Below are 14,612 nucleotides of genomic sequence, written 5' to 3'. Positions count from 1 at the left end.
ACTATATTAATTATTTTGGATATGACCAAATATTTTTTAAGTCCATGTCTAATATGTAGTCAAAATGTCAAATAGTTCATATCCATATTTCGATTTTTCTTTTTTGGATGTTTTAGGATGGTTATTTTATGGTTGAACCTCCTGGTATATTCGGTTCAACCGACTATACCATTTTTTAACTAAATCTGATACGATTAAAACACCAGTTTTTAAACATTGAAAATAAATCTGATACGATTAAAACACCCGTTTTTAAACATTAAAAATAGTAATTTAAACAGGCCACGTGGAACGATGCCATTGGCGTCAACTTATATAACGTAAGTGGTACTCCAATCGAAGACTCTATAGTCAAAAGTCAACACTCACAAAGACTTGTTTGTTATTTAGTTCACACATAACATAATATCATGACGTTATCAATCTACGGTCTCGGCATCTTACTCGTCCTAACTTTACACTCCGATCACACCACGTCTACCGTCTATGCTGCCACTTCTGAAGGCGTCGAGGTAATACGCTTTTCGAGTTCCGAATATCTACATTTAGTTTAGGGGCTCAAACGAGCCGAGCTGCTCCCGAGCAACTTGAGATCACACCGTTAAAAAGCTCGAAACGAACGAGCCTTATCGAGCTCAAATAAAGCTCATTTAGTTATTGAGTCCAAGTTCGAGCCTTGTATAATTTTAAACTTTAACTATTTATTTTGGACTTCTATATATTAATTTTGTTGGAATAATTGGATCAAGAACACGATATTTTGTGAGAACTCCTCACGACTCTTTCAATATTAAGAATGAAAACAAAAAATTACAATTACCCCTAGACGCTCTATTTATACTAACAAAAACTTGATAAACAAGTAACGATAGACGAAGCTTAGTGAAGGCCGGGGATCCCCCCCCCCCCCCCATTTTTTTTGCGCAGCAGTGTAAATTAACCCATTTTTCGCCCGAAAATTTGTATACACAGTGAAAATTTTACCCTTTTTTGGGCTAAAATTTGACCCCCCCCCCCCCCCCAAAGCTTCGCCATTACAAGTAACTCAAATCTAATCCTACTATGAATCAAATAAACAACTAAACTTTTCACTTAACACCCCCCCCCCCCCTCGCGCGTGATTTTAAGCTTGTTTTAGGATCAACTTCCAGTAAATTTAACTCAATGCACTGTCGCGTTTGAGCTAAGCTGAGGTTCGTTTAAGGCTTTTCTCAATATATAAAGAAAAGAGTAAATTACTATTTTAACCCTTACGTGTAGTTCCTATAATCCAGTCAACCCACAATAGAATTTTTGGAGAGTGAAACTGTGACGCTTAATTTTGTTACCGGGTTTGGCCTGTGAGGCTATACTTGTACACGATTAATAAATAAACTTATTCTAACATTTGAAAAGAATAAAAAGTATAAAAAATTATATATTTATATAATAAACAAGCTGGTTAATTAATTAATAAAATATTTGTCAGATCTATAAAATAAAACAAATAAAAAGAATAAAAGAAAAAAAAATAGGAAATAGAGGCCAAAACCGCTAACAAAATTAAGCGTCAGGTTCATTTGTCCTAAAATTCCAATTTTGGCTAAAGGGGCTGTAGGAGCTAAACCACAGGGGCCAAAAATGTATAATAAACGAGCCAAGCTCGAACTTGAAAAAAAGATTCACAAGCCGAGCTCGAGCTCTTGTGAGGCCCTATCCCCAACATTAATTTCAGTTTCAAAATTTGATCCATTTCAGTTTTCATAGTACTCAATTGCTTGAATATCTTTCAATGACATAAGCCCTGAATTTTCATGCATATTAGAACTTAATATATTGCATTTAGACTCATATCCTTTAACTTAATTTGTGACAGATTACTTATGGATCAGTGATCAAGTTAATGCACGAAAAGACAAAATACCGACTGCACTCGCACAATGTGCCATACGGATCTGGCAGCGGGCAGCAATCGGTTACTAGTTTTCCAAATGTAAATGATGCCAATAGCTACTGGGTATGTTTATATTCATGTTTTCATTTTTTTTTTATTTTTTTTATATGTTTAGTCATTAAATTTTCTGATCCTTTGCTTCAAAATGGTGCCTGCAAGCCAGATCGTTAGACCGGATACTGAGACATCCGTTAAACGTGGTGATAATATAAAGAGCGGGTCCATTATTCGGCTGCAACACATGAGAACTAGGAAGTGGCTGCGTAGTCATTTGCATGCTTCACCAATATCAGGAAACATTGAGGTGAGTGAGTTGTTGTGTTTTGATTAGTCGGGTCAAAACGGGTCCGGTTGACTCACAAACACTTGGTAATACCTTTTTCTAGAAAAAAATATAAATATTATATTTATTCACGTTAGTTATGATTACAAAAACAATATTATGACGGTAATAATCGTAAGTTTTTTAATAAAACGATTTAGGAGGTTGTACCTACATGCATTAAAAATGGATTTTGTACGATGTAGACCTGTTTGACCCGCTCGCTTTATAGCTAGATTTTTCTATTTGACCCGTTCGAGATAAAAATTATACTATTTATCCTTAGGGTGTAAATGAGCCAAGCTACATGTGACGTGAGCTACTCGAGATCAGCTTGGTAAAAGCTTGAATCGAGCCGAGCTTAAACGAACTTGAGCCTGAGCGTGAGCCTAAAATAAGCCTGTTCAATAAACGAGCTCGAGTTTGCTCGCAAGACTAGACAAGCCTTTTATTTAATTTATTAAATGAAATATTTATTTATATATAGTTAGTTTTATATGTAAATTATGTTATAAATAACCAAATAATATGTTATGTTTTATATAAAAAATAAAAATAGAATATTTAAAAATGTATATAAATTTATTTAAAAACAATAAACGAGCTGAGCCCGAGTTGATCTCGAGCTCTAGCTTTAAAAGTAGCCCTTGAAATGAGCCGAGTTCGAGCTAGTTAAACGAGCCAAGTTTGACCACAAACAGTATCAAAGTCTGCAATATAACCAATTGAGGTTTTATGCAGGTGAGTGGCTTTGGAGATGATGGTAATTCAGATACAGGAGATTTTTGGAGGTTATAAAATCTTTGTTATTTTATTTATTGCATCAGTTTATGTTATAAAACATTATGAAAGCATCTGAAATTTAATTTTTGATGTTAAGACTTGAAATTTTGGGAAGTGGGAAAACATGGAGACAAGATCAACGAATAAGGCTTCGCCATGTGGACACAGGCGGATATCTGCACAGCCATGATAAGAAATACAGTCGCATTGCCATCGGCCAACAAGAGGTCAGAAACATTTGATAAATGCGTTTATTTGACTCGTTTGATAAAACCAGCCCAAATGTGATGATCTAATATTATAAAACCATTCTCGCGCGTTTTTTTTTGCAGGTTTGCGGTATTAGGGAGAAACGGGCTGATAATATTTGGTTGGCAGCAGAAGGCGTGTACCTTCCCACAAACGAAAGCAACGAGGCAATGTAGCTTTCGGGTCATTTATGTTTTTAGTTTTGTTTCGGATTATAGAATTGTATGTACTTATAAATGTTTCTCTGTTATAATTATATCAATCTTTCCTTTTTCTGCTCTTTAATACATAAATTTTGGTCACAAAATAATGACCAAGATTGAACACCATCGTTAAGTTGTCTTTTACCTGATCCCGTTTATTAATAGGGTATTGGTGGTCTATGTCTTGTTTACTCGTAAGCAAACATTTTTTACATAATAAAAAATCTAATCTTACATTTTAATAAAGTATATATTTTTTACAAAACATTTAAATAACTTAAAATTTAATGAACATGGGTAAATTATTATCATACTCTACATATAAGAAAAAACTAAATTCAGATAATTCAACATGTAATTATCACATAGTTAAGCATAGTATGCAAAACACACCAAATATTATTAGAAAAGTATAATCAAGTATATTTAAATCAATTTCATAATACTATATATAATAATTACTTTAAAAACATTTCTTTCAATTTTAAAACTTCAGATAAATAACAAATTACATAACTAAAAACTATTATTACATGTTAACAGTTTGCATCAAATAAAAGACAAAACACCATAATCTTAAAGAAAATAAAGCCAAATGATTCAAATAAGCACAATCACATAAACCCGAAAGTAAAACCCGAAACTCCATATTCATAATCTTAAACCATTCAAAATTTCCTAACACAAAGGTTCCCAAACAGATGAAACAAGTAAAAATGTAAAATGATCAAAAACATGATCGAACTCCAGACAATTATTTTTTAACTTAATTGTCCTTAGTGAGATTTCACATACTCCTGAACAATGTGAAGACCTACTGATTCCTCTCCATAATCCTGAAAAAAAAATTAAACGATGCATAATTTACGAACCGTTGAAATAATTCGATCTATATAATATATCACGAAAAAAACGAACCGAAACAAAAGCCCACGGTTTGGTTTTATGTTTCTGAAAAATTTGCATGCAACAAAAACTGAAATAACAGAACCGAACCGAATTCTTAAATTTTTATTTTTTTATTTTAAGTGATTTACAAGAATTTAATAAATACGTAACTCAAATATTTTTGGTCAATGTATAATGTCTATTAGTTAGCAAGTAACAAAATTATACATACCTAAATTCATTATTTTCGGCCAATTTTTTTTTTCGGCCTAAATTTTTTAGCTTAGATGGCAAAAACTGAAAAAAATCCGAAACCGAACCGAAGCCAAAACAAAAATCGAAACCAAAAAAACCGAAATCAAACGGTTTCAAAAAATTCAAAAACCGAAGTTATGGTTTTCGGACTGGTTTTAGCCCAAAATCGCACTGAACCGCACCACACACGCCCCTACACGAAACCATGAATGTACGTACCTTCACAACGAGGCAGGAACATCCCACAACCTTTCTCGCCTTCCCTTCAGAATCAATCTTGCACAACTGAATTCAACAATAAAAATATAAAACACAAATTTTAATACAAAAAGTTATATAAGAAACGAATAATTAAAGACTTACACCAGCCCATTCGCCAAGGGTCTTTGCAGCCGGGACAGTGACCAAGCTAACATCATGGTCAGCACAAAGTGCTTTGACCAACTTTTGGTAATCGGGCTGGTTGCAATCCTCAGCCAACACACAAAGCAAAGCAGCGTGCTTTTCAATCACTTTTGCAGCCTCGTGCAAGCCCCTAACGAGACCTCCGTGAGCAAGTGACTTTCTTAGCACAAGCTGCAAAGCGGTCATGATATCCATCGGCTCCCCGAGTGCGGGGGCGGGTGTCTCAACTGGAACAGCAGCTTCTTCACTGCACATACAACAAAACAAACAATTTGAGAAACAAAATTATATACAGGTAACCGACTTCTTTGAGCAGATAATGAGTTTAAATTTACAAAATAAAAGAGTGAAATATTTTGGTTAACTTACCCTGCCATGTTTTCGGTAGATAAGATCTTCTCACAAACTGTATTGAGAAGAAAATCAATTAGTTGAAAAAGTTTGAGTAACTTTGGTGATACAGTGAAAAAAAAAACTCGATAACTATTAGACGACAAAATATGATAATTTACATTTTGTAGAAGAATATGATCAATGACATATGAATAACAAACAAAAAATAGAATATAAATGATATAACTTCAAACTATCAAATGGAATTTACCATAGAAAATAGAAAATATTTCACGGCTTTCTGTTTACATCAGATCATAACTGATTTAACATGCCACACATTTGAATTAAAAAAGCTTTAAACTTGACAAATTTAACTAAAATAAACACATATAACATCATGTATTTTAACTTAACAATAGCTTAATAACTATAAAAAAAACATTAGCACAACCCTGTTTACCAAATTAATCCCACTAATAAATTTAACTACTTCAGAAAAACAACACCAAAAAAACTGTAATCAAATAAAAAAGTTGCAAGCTTATCACAATTAATATCAAAACCAAGATTCAAACAATTATAAAAAACCCTACATTTGAAACTAAAGAGCTTTAAACATATAAATTCAACTAAAATAAACATATAACATCATGTATTTAGCATAACAATAGCTTAATAACTATAAAAAAAACATTAACACAGCCCTGTTTACCAAACTAATCCCACTAACAAATTTGAATATTCCAAAAAAAAAAAAACTGTAATCACATAAAAAAGTTGCAACCTTTCACAATTAATATCAAAACCAAGATTCAAACAACTATAAAAACCCTACATTTGAAATTAAAAAGCTTTAAACTTGACAAATTAAACTAAAATAAACATATAACATCATGTATTTAACATAACAATATCTTAATAAATATAAAAAAACATTAACACAACCCTGTTTACCAAACTAATAAATTTAACTATTCCAAAAAAAACAAAAAAAAAACCTGTAATCACATAAAAAAATTGAAACTTTTTCACAATTACTATCAAAACCAAGATTCAAACAATTACAAAAACCCTAAATTTACACGCCTTTTCATTAAAAAAAATAAATAACTTTTATAATTTTGTAATCAAGATTGACAAAGCATTGGTACATAAAATTAACACAGGATCTGTATAAATTGATGGATAATAAGACACATATACTAAAGAATAATACATTAATCGATGGCTAATTGGATAGATATGAAGTAAGTACCTGCTGCAGCTGCTGCTATGAAGGTATTGGATAACTTGTAGGCTGTGGGATGATGAAACCCTAGCTCTATATAAACTTCATTTTGTTTCATTTAGTCCTTTATGTTTCTAATATTAACATTTTTTGTATCCGTTTTAACAAAAGGTAAATTGAGCCACTTAAAACTTTTTTTCCCCCTTATTTAACATGATATCATCTTATTCTTGTGGGATGTATAGAGGGGTGGAGCTGCGGGTGGAAACTAGGGGTGTCAACTCCTGACATGACCCGAAACCCGATACGAAAAATATAGGTTTTGGGCCGGCTAATACGACCCGTTTTCTTAAACAGGTCAACCTGAACACAACCCACTAAAAAACGGGTTGACCTGTTAACCCATTTAACAATTTTAGAGTTAATATTTTAATTTTAGATATAAGAAGTTTTAAATGTTAAAGTTAAATACATGCATTTTTTATTTTTATTTTTATATATCAACTAACTTTTAAAAGTAAAACTAATTTCTTTTTACACTATTTTTATCTACTTTTTACTTATAACATTTTCATTTTATTAGTTTTAACTATCAATTCTTTAGTTATTTCATTAGTTTGTTTTTTATCTTGAGTTAAATATGTCACCTAAGTTTGTTAATTGGGAATGAGATATAAATACACAATAATAATTAGATTTATCACTAAATATTAACAAGTTTTTATCAATAAGAATAATTGATTGTTTAATTTATTACCAAGTCAATAGGTATACTCATACTTGTATATGAATGTAAACTGAGTTCACCCGAAACACAACCCGAACACGACACGAATTTAAATGGGTTGACACGACACAACACGAATAAAAATATGGGTTGGGTTAGGGTTGAAGAATCTCAACACGCTAACTTGCCAACTCGAAACCTATCACGTGGTCAACTCGTCAACTCGACACGATTGACACCCCTAGTGGAAACTGTTTGACACGACATGAACCCAACAAGAAAAAATAAAAGGGTTTTGGATTGATTAATGTGATCTGTTTTATAAACGGGTTGGGTTCGAGTTGACCCGTTATCTCGTTTAAGTTTTAAAAAAAACTTTATAGTTGTATTTTACTTGTTTATTCTGTGTTCTGTTTTGTAGAATATACTCTTGTAATTTCCAATCTAGTTTCAAGGTTTTTAATATTTCTACAAAATACACCGACTTTAAATTATACCCGTTTCGTTTATATACTTTTTTTAAAATTATATTGATAAATGGGTTAAACGAGTCGACACGAATTTGCATGTGTTTTGCTTAGGCTTGAAACCTTTGACACGAATAATAATTTGGGTTGGGTTAGGGTTACACATTTAAACCCGCCAACCTAATACGATGGATACCCCTAGGTGGAGCTGGTGTGTCTTGAACGAGACAAATGAAACATTGGGAAGTTTTATGTAGAGCGTATATATGACTGAAATTCGAGTGACACTAGTTTTTTAACGGTACTAATACCATAAAGTTAGTTTACGGGATATAAGACACCACTTATGTATCATAGTGGCAATATGGCTTCGTTGTTTGTCTTCAAGCGAAAGTTATAGGTTTGATTCTCGTTACTTCCTTTTTGTGTTATTCCTCTTTGGACATTGTAGTGGTTGTAGGGCCTAAAGTCGGGTTGTTGCTTTAGCTCCTTTAATTAAGGGCTTGATTCGGACAAGAGTACATTGATCATCTTGTTTCATTTAGTGTTTTGAGGCAAATATAACATTTCCGATGATGAAGAATGAGAGGGATGTATTTGAAAGATGGTCAACCCCCTCTATCGCTTACAATTTTCATTTGGCTTAATCATGGACCTTTTTTTTTACCATAATCGTTTCTAGTGCTCGTAAATCGCTTGTTTTTTAACCAAAATATCGAGTTTTTTTGTGGGGGTGTTAAATTAGGTGAACACAAGATACTGTGATTTTGGAACATTTGATGTAAAATGGAGAATTGTAAATAAGTTGTTGTGTTCATATGTATCTGTCAAAAAGAAAATCTTATATATATGCATGTGTACATAACAATAATATTTTGAGGTTAAAAGTGAAATTTCAGCTATAGATATATTAACTATTTCAGAAAATTATTCTTATAGCACCATGGAATTGTTTTTCTTAATAGTTTTATCCTTCGTACTAGGGGTGTTTACGGTCCGGTTTTGAAGGTTTTCGGGTCAAACCGTAAGCCAAACCGTTAGTACGGTTTTTGCTAATCAAAAACCGAAGCCAAACTGTTGAAAATAAAAACCGAACCGAACCGTTACTAACGGTTTGGCTCCGGCCGGTTTCGCGGTTTAGGCTTTAATATGCTACTGTCAAAAACTTAAACTCTAATTCACAAGTTCAGATTTCAAGCTGTCCAAAAATAAAATAACCAAAATGCAAGTTTCTCATAATTAATCATATTGTCCAGAATTTAGGTCTAGAATATGACGGGATATTTGACTTTTAGTAAAGTTGGGCTAAATTACACACTAGCATCTTATAGTGGACTAAGACAAGAAGCCCAATTTTTAAAACATATGATATATCATAAATAGTTATATAAATCTAATATAAAAAAATAAAATTTATAAATAAATAAATCCTACGGTCCGGTCCGGTTTTTTACGGCCGACTTTCAATAAAAACCGTAACCCAAACCGTTCATTACGGTTTGAAAATTTTGAAGCCGACCGACCGAACGTAAAAAAAACCCGACCGCAAAGCCAAACCGATGACCGGCTTTGACGATTTTACGGTTTTAAACCGATCGCTGAACACCCCTACTTCATACCCATTTATCCCCAAACATATGTAAATCTAAAGTATGATATTTTAGTGTTAATGTAGTGTGAATGTGACTAAAATCTTGACTTTGTCAAAGCTAACGAACCTATTAGATTTATGTGAAATGCTCTTTTACGTTAACACAAATTGAAGAAACACTAATTGACCCCGGGCAGATTACGGATAATCTGGGGGTTAAATAGATGTTTCCCACGAGGGGTTAGATCCGGCAAAGATGGTTCTTCAGATGACCTGCAAAACAGACACCGTGAGCTCGTCACTGAGAAGGGGGGGTACCTCCTTGTGACTACCCTCCGGCGTGAGAATCAGACTAGATTGCTCTTGAATATAAGTGTATATTAAGAGAAATGACTAGAGCAGATATGATGGTATGAGATGAGATGATAATACCGTTCCAAGGTGTTGGAGTATTTATAGCCGAAGGTAGGTTTCCAAGAAGGTACAGCCGGCTGAATAGTATTCCTGTTCTGCCAACTGTGGGCTACGCACATGCCATGCTGGTGGTTGGTGGGTAGGCAGCGGCTGATAGTGACCAGGGCGGCTGTGTACTATTCCTGTTCCACCAACTGCAGGCTATGCACGTCCTCCAACAGGTTGGTGAGTAGGCAGCGGCTGATAGTGACATACAGTACAAGAGCGTGCTGCTCGTCATACAGTTGTCAGTGAGCTGTCGTATCTTTGGTCAGATCTTTTGTCCATACCTCGTCAGGTACAGTACAAAAGATCCTCCAGTATCGTACGGACTGGCTCATTTGGGCGGGAGTTTTCCCGGCTTTGTGCGGGAGTGTTCCCGGCTTTGTGCGGGAGTGTTCCCGGCTTGCTCACTCCTTCTTCAGGTGACATTACTGAATTATTTAAGAGTTAAGTGCCTTGTGCGTGTAGCCTTGCTGCGCGGGTAGCCATCCCTGATGGCTAGTATCCGTTGCTGCGGGAACAGGCGGAGTACGTCGACCATTGGGAGGCTTTTCCTGCGGGAACAGCTTGCGTACTGCGCGTAAGGACGTCACGTCTCTGAGCATGGTGGGTCCTGCGGATCCAGTTGGTTTCTGCACAGACGTCTCTCTTCAAGGTGAGTCTTTGCGAGTTTAGCCTTTGCGCAGACGTCCCTGTTGCAGGTGAGTCTTGCGGGTTCAACTGCGCAGACGTCTCTCTTTGAGGTGAGTCTTGCGGGTCCAACTGGGCTCTGCTGGGACCTACCTCTTCAAGTCCCCCCAGTCCAATGTTCTTCTCATGAATTGTTAATAAGTGAGGTGAACTTTTGGACTTAAGCAAAGGGTTTTGAAAAGGGTTTAGTTTTAAGGTTTTCCATGGGGATTCTTCCCGCGGAAGTCCTAATGTCACGTGCAGAAATTCCTGACTTTTCTGCCTGATCTTTGGGTATGATGCGGGTAGGTCTGTAACCTCCTCGCAAGTCAGGAGCGTTGAGTTCCACTTGTGTAGATTCTCCATGAGGTTTTGGTAGTTTTGAACATAGTGATCAATTATGTTAAACAAGCAATTCCATCTTGGAGCTTCAAACAATCTAGTTCTCGACGTTCCCACTATGCGGGGATGTTATTCCCGTTTCCGCAAGCATGGCCCAGAAGATCCTTCTTGGTTTCAATTCCTTGCGGAGTGCTAGGTATGTGAAGGGTTTCGCCTTGACACTGTACCCGCACTCGTCTTATAGTTACTTTACTTCCAAGGTATTCCTGGCTTCAATTCCCTGCGGGTGCTAAGTATGTGATGGGTTTTGCCTTGACACTGTACCCGCACCCGTCTTATAGTTACTTGGTTGTCGAGGTATTCTTGGCTTCAATTCCCTGCAGGTGCTAAGTATGTGAAGGGTTTTGCCTTAACACTGTACTCGCACCTGTCTTATAGTTACTTGGTTGCCAAGGTAAGGGGTATAGTCCCGCTTACTTTTGAATCTTTTTGACTTGCGTTGTAAACGTTGTATAACTTGCTCACGCATACTTTAACTTAGCAATTTTCCAAGTGTTTTGAACAAGTTAACCGTTCGACGCGCGGTTGTCAATAGGTTAGTTCGATTTCCTCTATCATGATTTGTGCTGTTAGGACCGGCACTTTCATTTAGTGGGATGACTAAACTTCACCTATAACTGACCTGCGTGAAGGTTGTCATCTGTTTTTTGTGCTTACGCGGGTTTTACCGCCGTCCACACGCAACGATTTCTTCACACTTATTTATGCGGTGAAAACCGGCATCAGTGTTTTGAATAAATTAACCGTTCGACGCGCGGTTGTCAATAGGTTAGTTCGGTTTCCTCTATCATGATTTGTGCGGGTAGGACCGGCACTTTCATTTAGTGGGATGACTGAACTTCACCTATAACTGACCTGCGTGAAGGTTGTCATCTGTTTTTTGTGCTTACGCGGGTTTTGCCGCCGTCCACACACAACGATTTCTTCACACTTATTTATGCGGTGAAAACCGGCATCAGTGTTTTGAATAAATTAACCGTTCGACGCGCGGTTGTCAATAGGTTAGTTCGGTTTCCTCTATCATGATTTGTGCGGGTAGGACCGGCACTTTCATTTAGTGGGATGACCAAACTTTACCTATGACTGACCTGCGTGAAGGTTGTCATCTGTTTTTTTTGCTTACGCGGGTTTTGCCGCCGTCCACACGCAACGATTTCTTTACACTTATTTATGCGGTGAAGACCGGCATATCAGTGTTTTGAATAAGTTAACCGTTCGACGCGCGGTTGTCAATAGGTTCGGTTTCCTCTATCATGATTTGTGCGGGTAGGACCGGCACTTTCATTTAGTGGGATGACCCAACTTTACCTATAACTGACCTGCGTGAAGGTTTGCCGTTTTTTGTGTTTATGCGGGTTTTGCCGCCTTTCACACGCAACGACTTACTTCCCCACTTATGTATGCGGTGAAGACCGGCATATCAGTGTGGAAAGTTCATAAGTATAAATGTAAGATCATCAGCGTCAATATGATAAGGAAAATCATTTCCATTAGAAGTGGCTCTGGGCCTTTTCTTTACAAGTTTGGAATTGATCTACATGCAGACTGTGTAATTGAGCTCCCTTCCATGTTCTTGGGATGGGAGTGTCATCGAGCCTTTCGAGCCGATATGCACTTGGTTCGGAATCTCGTTGTTTACGCAGTATGTAGTCTCCAACATTGAAGCTGCAGTTTCGTGTTTTTCCCAACTGGGATTCAACACGCATTAGCCTGCTCAGCGTTCATTACGCCACGAGGTGCGTGAGCGTCCCATCTCTGACATGCTTCGACGACGTCTCTACAACTGGGCATCGGGGAATCCCAGTGATAGATTGTTTACTGCACTTGCCCCTGCTTGGGTAACCGGGGTAGTGTTCGTAAAATTTGTGTAACCGGCTTGTCCCGGATTGTTTACTGCACTTGCCCTGGCTTGGGTAACGGGGTAGTGTTCCTAAAAATTGTATACTCGCCGGTGTTCCCCCCAGTAGCTGGGGTTGTGGTTACCGGGGTTTCTTGGTCACTCACTGGCCTTGGGACCGGAGTAACTTTAACCATCTTTCTAGAAGTTTGAAAAAACTTAAAAAGGATTAGTTCTAGCTTTTATGCACGGATGACGCCAATGAAGAAACACTAATTGACCCCGGGCAGATTACGGATAATCTGGGGGTTAAATAGATGTTTCCCACGAGGGGTTAGATCCGGCAAAGATGGTTCTTCAGATGACCTGCAAAACAGACACCGTGAGCTCGTCACTAAGAAGGGGGGGTACCTCCTTGTGACCACCCTCCGGCGTGAGAATCAGACTAGATTGCTCTTGAATATAAGTGTATATTAAGAGAAATGACTAGAGCAGATATGATGGTATGAGATGAGATGATAATACCGTTCCAAGGTGTTGGAGTATTTATAGCCGAAGGTAGGTTTCCAAGAAGGTACAGCCGGCTGAATAGTATTCCTGTTCTGCCAACTGTGGGCTACGCACATGCTATGCTGGTGGTTGGTGGGTAGGCAGCGGCTGATAGTGACCAGGGCGGCTGTGTACTATTCCGGTTCCACCAACTGGAGGCTATGCACGTCCTCCGACAGGTTGGTGAGTAGGCAGCGGCTGATAGTGACATACAGTACAAGAGCGTGCTGCTCGTCATACTGTTGTCAGTGAGCTGTCGTATCTTTGGTCAGATCTTTTGTCCATACCTCGTCAGGTACAGTACAAAAGATCCTCCAGTATCGTACGGACTGGCTCATTTGGGAGGGAGTTTTCCCGGCTTTGTGCGGGAGTGTTCCCGGCTTGCTCACTCCTTCTTCAGGTGACATTACTGAATTATTTAAGAGTTAAGTGCCTTGTGCGTGTAGCCTTGCTGCGCGGGTAGCCTTCCCTGATGGCTAGTATCCGTTGCTGCGGGAACAGGCGGAGTACGTCGACCATTGGGAGGCTTTTCCTGCGGGAACAGCTTGCGTACTGCGCGTAAGGACGTCACGTCTCTGAGCATGGTGGGTCCTGCGGATCCAGTTGGTTTCTGCACAGACGTCTCTCTTCAAGGTGAGTCTTTGCGAGTTTAGCCTTTGCGCAGACGTCCCTGTTGCAGGTGAGTCTTGCGGGTTCAACTGCGCAGACGTCTCTCTTTGAGGTGAGTCTTGCGGGTCCAACTGGGCTCTGCTGGGACCTACCTCTTCAAGTCCCCCCAGTCCAATGTTCTTCTCATGAATTGTTAATAAGTGAGGTGAACTTTTGGACTTAAGCAAAGGGTTTTGAAAAGGGTTTAGTTTTAAGGTTTTCCATGGGGATTCTTCCCGCGGAAGTCCTAATGTCACGTGCAGAAATTCCTGACTTTTCTGCCTGATCTTTGGGTATGATGCGGGTAGGTCTGTAACCTCCTCGCAAGTCAGGAGCGTTGAGTTCCACTTGTGTAGATTCTCCATGAGGTTTTGGTAGTTTTGAACATAGTGATCAATTATGTTAAACAAGCAATTCCATCTTGGAGCTTCAAACAATCTAGTTCTCGACGTTCCCACTATGCGGGGATGTTATTCCCGTTTCCGCAAGCATGGCCCAGAAGATCCTTCTTGGTTTCAATTCCCTGCGGAGTGCTAGGTATGTGAAGGGTTTCGCCTTGACACTGTACCCGCACTCGTCTTATAGTTACTTTACTTCCAAGGTATTCCTGGCTTCAATTCCCTGCGGGTGCTAAGTATGTGATGGGTTTTGCCTTGACACTGTA

General features: G+C 37.8%; 2 protein-coding genes across 3 annotated transcripts; one reads left to right on the top strand and one right to left on the bottom strand.

Moving 5' to 3' along the window:
• The first annotated feature begins 407 nt into the window (after positions 1 to 407).
• LOC143562334 (stromal cell-derived factor 2-like protein) lies at positions 408 to 3,498 on the top strand. The gene is made up of 6 exons (XM_077050164.1): positions 408 to 512; positions 1,856 to 1,996; positions 2,097 to 2,237; positions 2,997 to 3,046; positions 3,136 to 3,265; positions 3,371 to 3,498. The coding sequence occupies exons 1-6, from the start codon at positions 411 to 413 to the stop codon at positions 3,461 to 3,463; spliced, it is 657 nt and encodes a 218-aa protein (XP_076906279.1). The 5' UTR covers positions 408 to 410; the 3' UTR covers positions 3,464 to 3,498.
• Positions 3,499 to 4,115: 617 nt separating this feature from the next.
• Positions 4,116 to 6,736, bottom strand: LOC143562333 (small ribosomal subunit protein eS12-like). Of its 2 annotated transcripts, none has more exons than XM_077050161.1 (5): positions 6,636 to 6,736; positions 5,408 to 5,447; positions 4,997 to 5,285; positions 4,853 to 4,918; positions 4,116 to 4,326 (listed from the first exon to the last, which is right to left on the bottom strand). In XM_077050161.1, exons 1-5 carry the CDS (start codon positions 6,718 to 6,720, stop codon positions 4,267 to 4,269), a joined length of 540 nt encoding a protein of 179 aa, XP_076906276.1. In that variant the 5' UTR covers positions 6,721 to 6,736; the 3' UTR covers positions 4,116 to 4,266. The 2 variants fall into 2 exon arrangements, with proteins under 2 accessions (XP_076906276.1, XP_076906278.1); XM_077050163.1 differs by having other exon boundaries at positions 4,119 to 4,326; positions 5,408 to 5,444; positions 6,591 to 6,660.
• Between the last annotated feature and the right edge of the window lie 7,876 nt (positions 6,737 to 14,612).

This window comes from Bidens hawaiensis, unplaced genomic scaffold, assembly GCF_021521415.1.
Source record: "Bidens hawaiensis isolate Kalapana, Puna unplaced genomic scaffold, B.hawaiensis_p1.1 tig00020931_1, whole genome shotgun sequence".
Lineage (NCBI taxonomy): Eukaryota > Viridiplantae > Streptophyta > Magnoliopsida > Asterales > Asteraceae > Bidens > Bidens hawaiensis.
This window is presented reverse-complemented; position numbering and strand designations above follow the sequence as displayed.

Excerpts from the sequence above, each read along its gene's own strand:
- LOC143562333 (XM_077050161.1), bottom strand. The coding sequence starts at position 6,720 with ATGAAACAAAATGAAGTTTATATAGAGCTAGGGTTTCATCATCCCACA. Across the intron at positions 5,286-5,407 it reads TCTACCGAAAACATGGCAGG|TGAAGAAGCTGCTGTTCCAG; the intron begins GTAAGTTAACCA and ends TTGTATGTGCAG. Across the intron at positions 4,919-4,996 it reads CCCTTGGCGAATGGGCTGGT|TTGTGCAAGATTGATTCTGA; the intron begins GTAAGTCTTTAA and ends TGTTGAATTCAG.
- LOC143562334 (XM_077050164.1), top strand. The coding sequence starts at position 411 with ATGACGTTATCAATCTACGGTCTCGGCATCTTACTCGTCCTAACTTTA. Across the intron at positions 1,997-2,096 it reads ATGATGCCAATAGCTACTGG|ATCGTTAGACCGGATACTGA; the intron begins GTATGTTTATAT and ends CCTGCAAGCCAG. Across the intron at positions 2,238-2,996 it reads CAATATCAGGAAACATTGAG|GTGAGTGGCTTTGGAGATGA; the intron begins GTGAGTGAGTTG and ends GGTTTTATGCAG.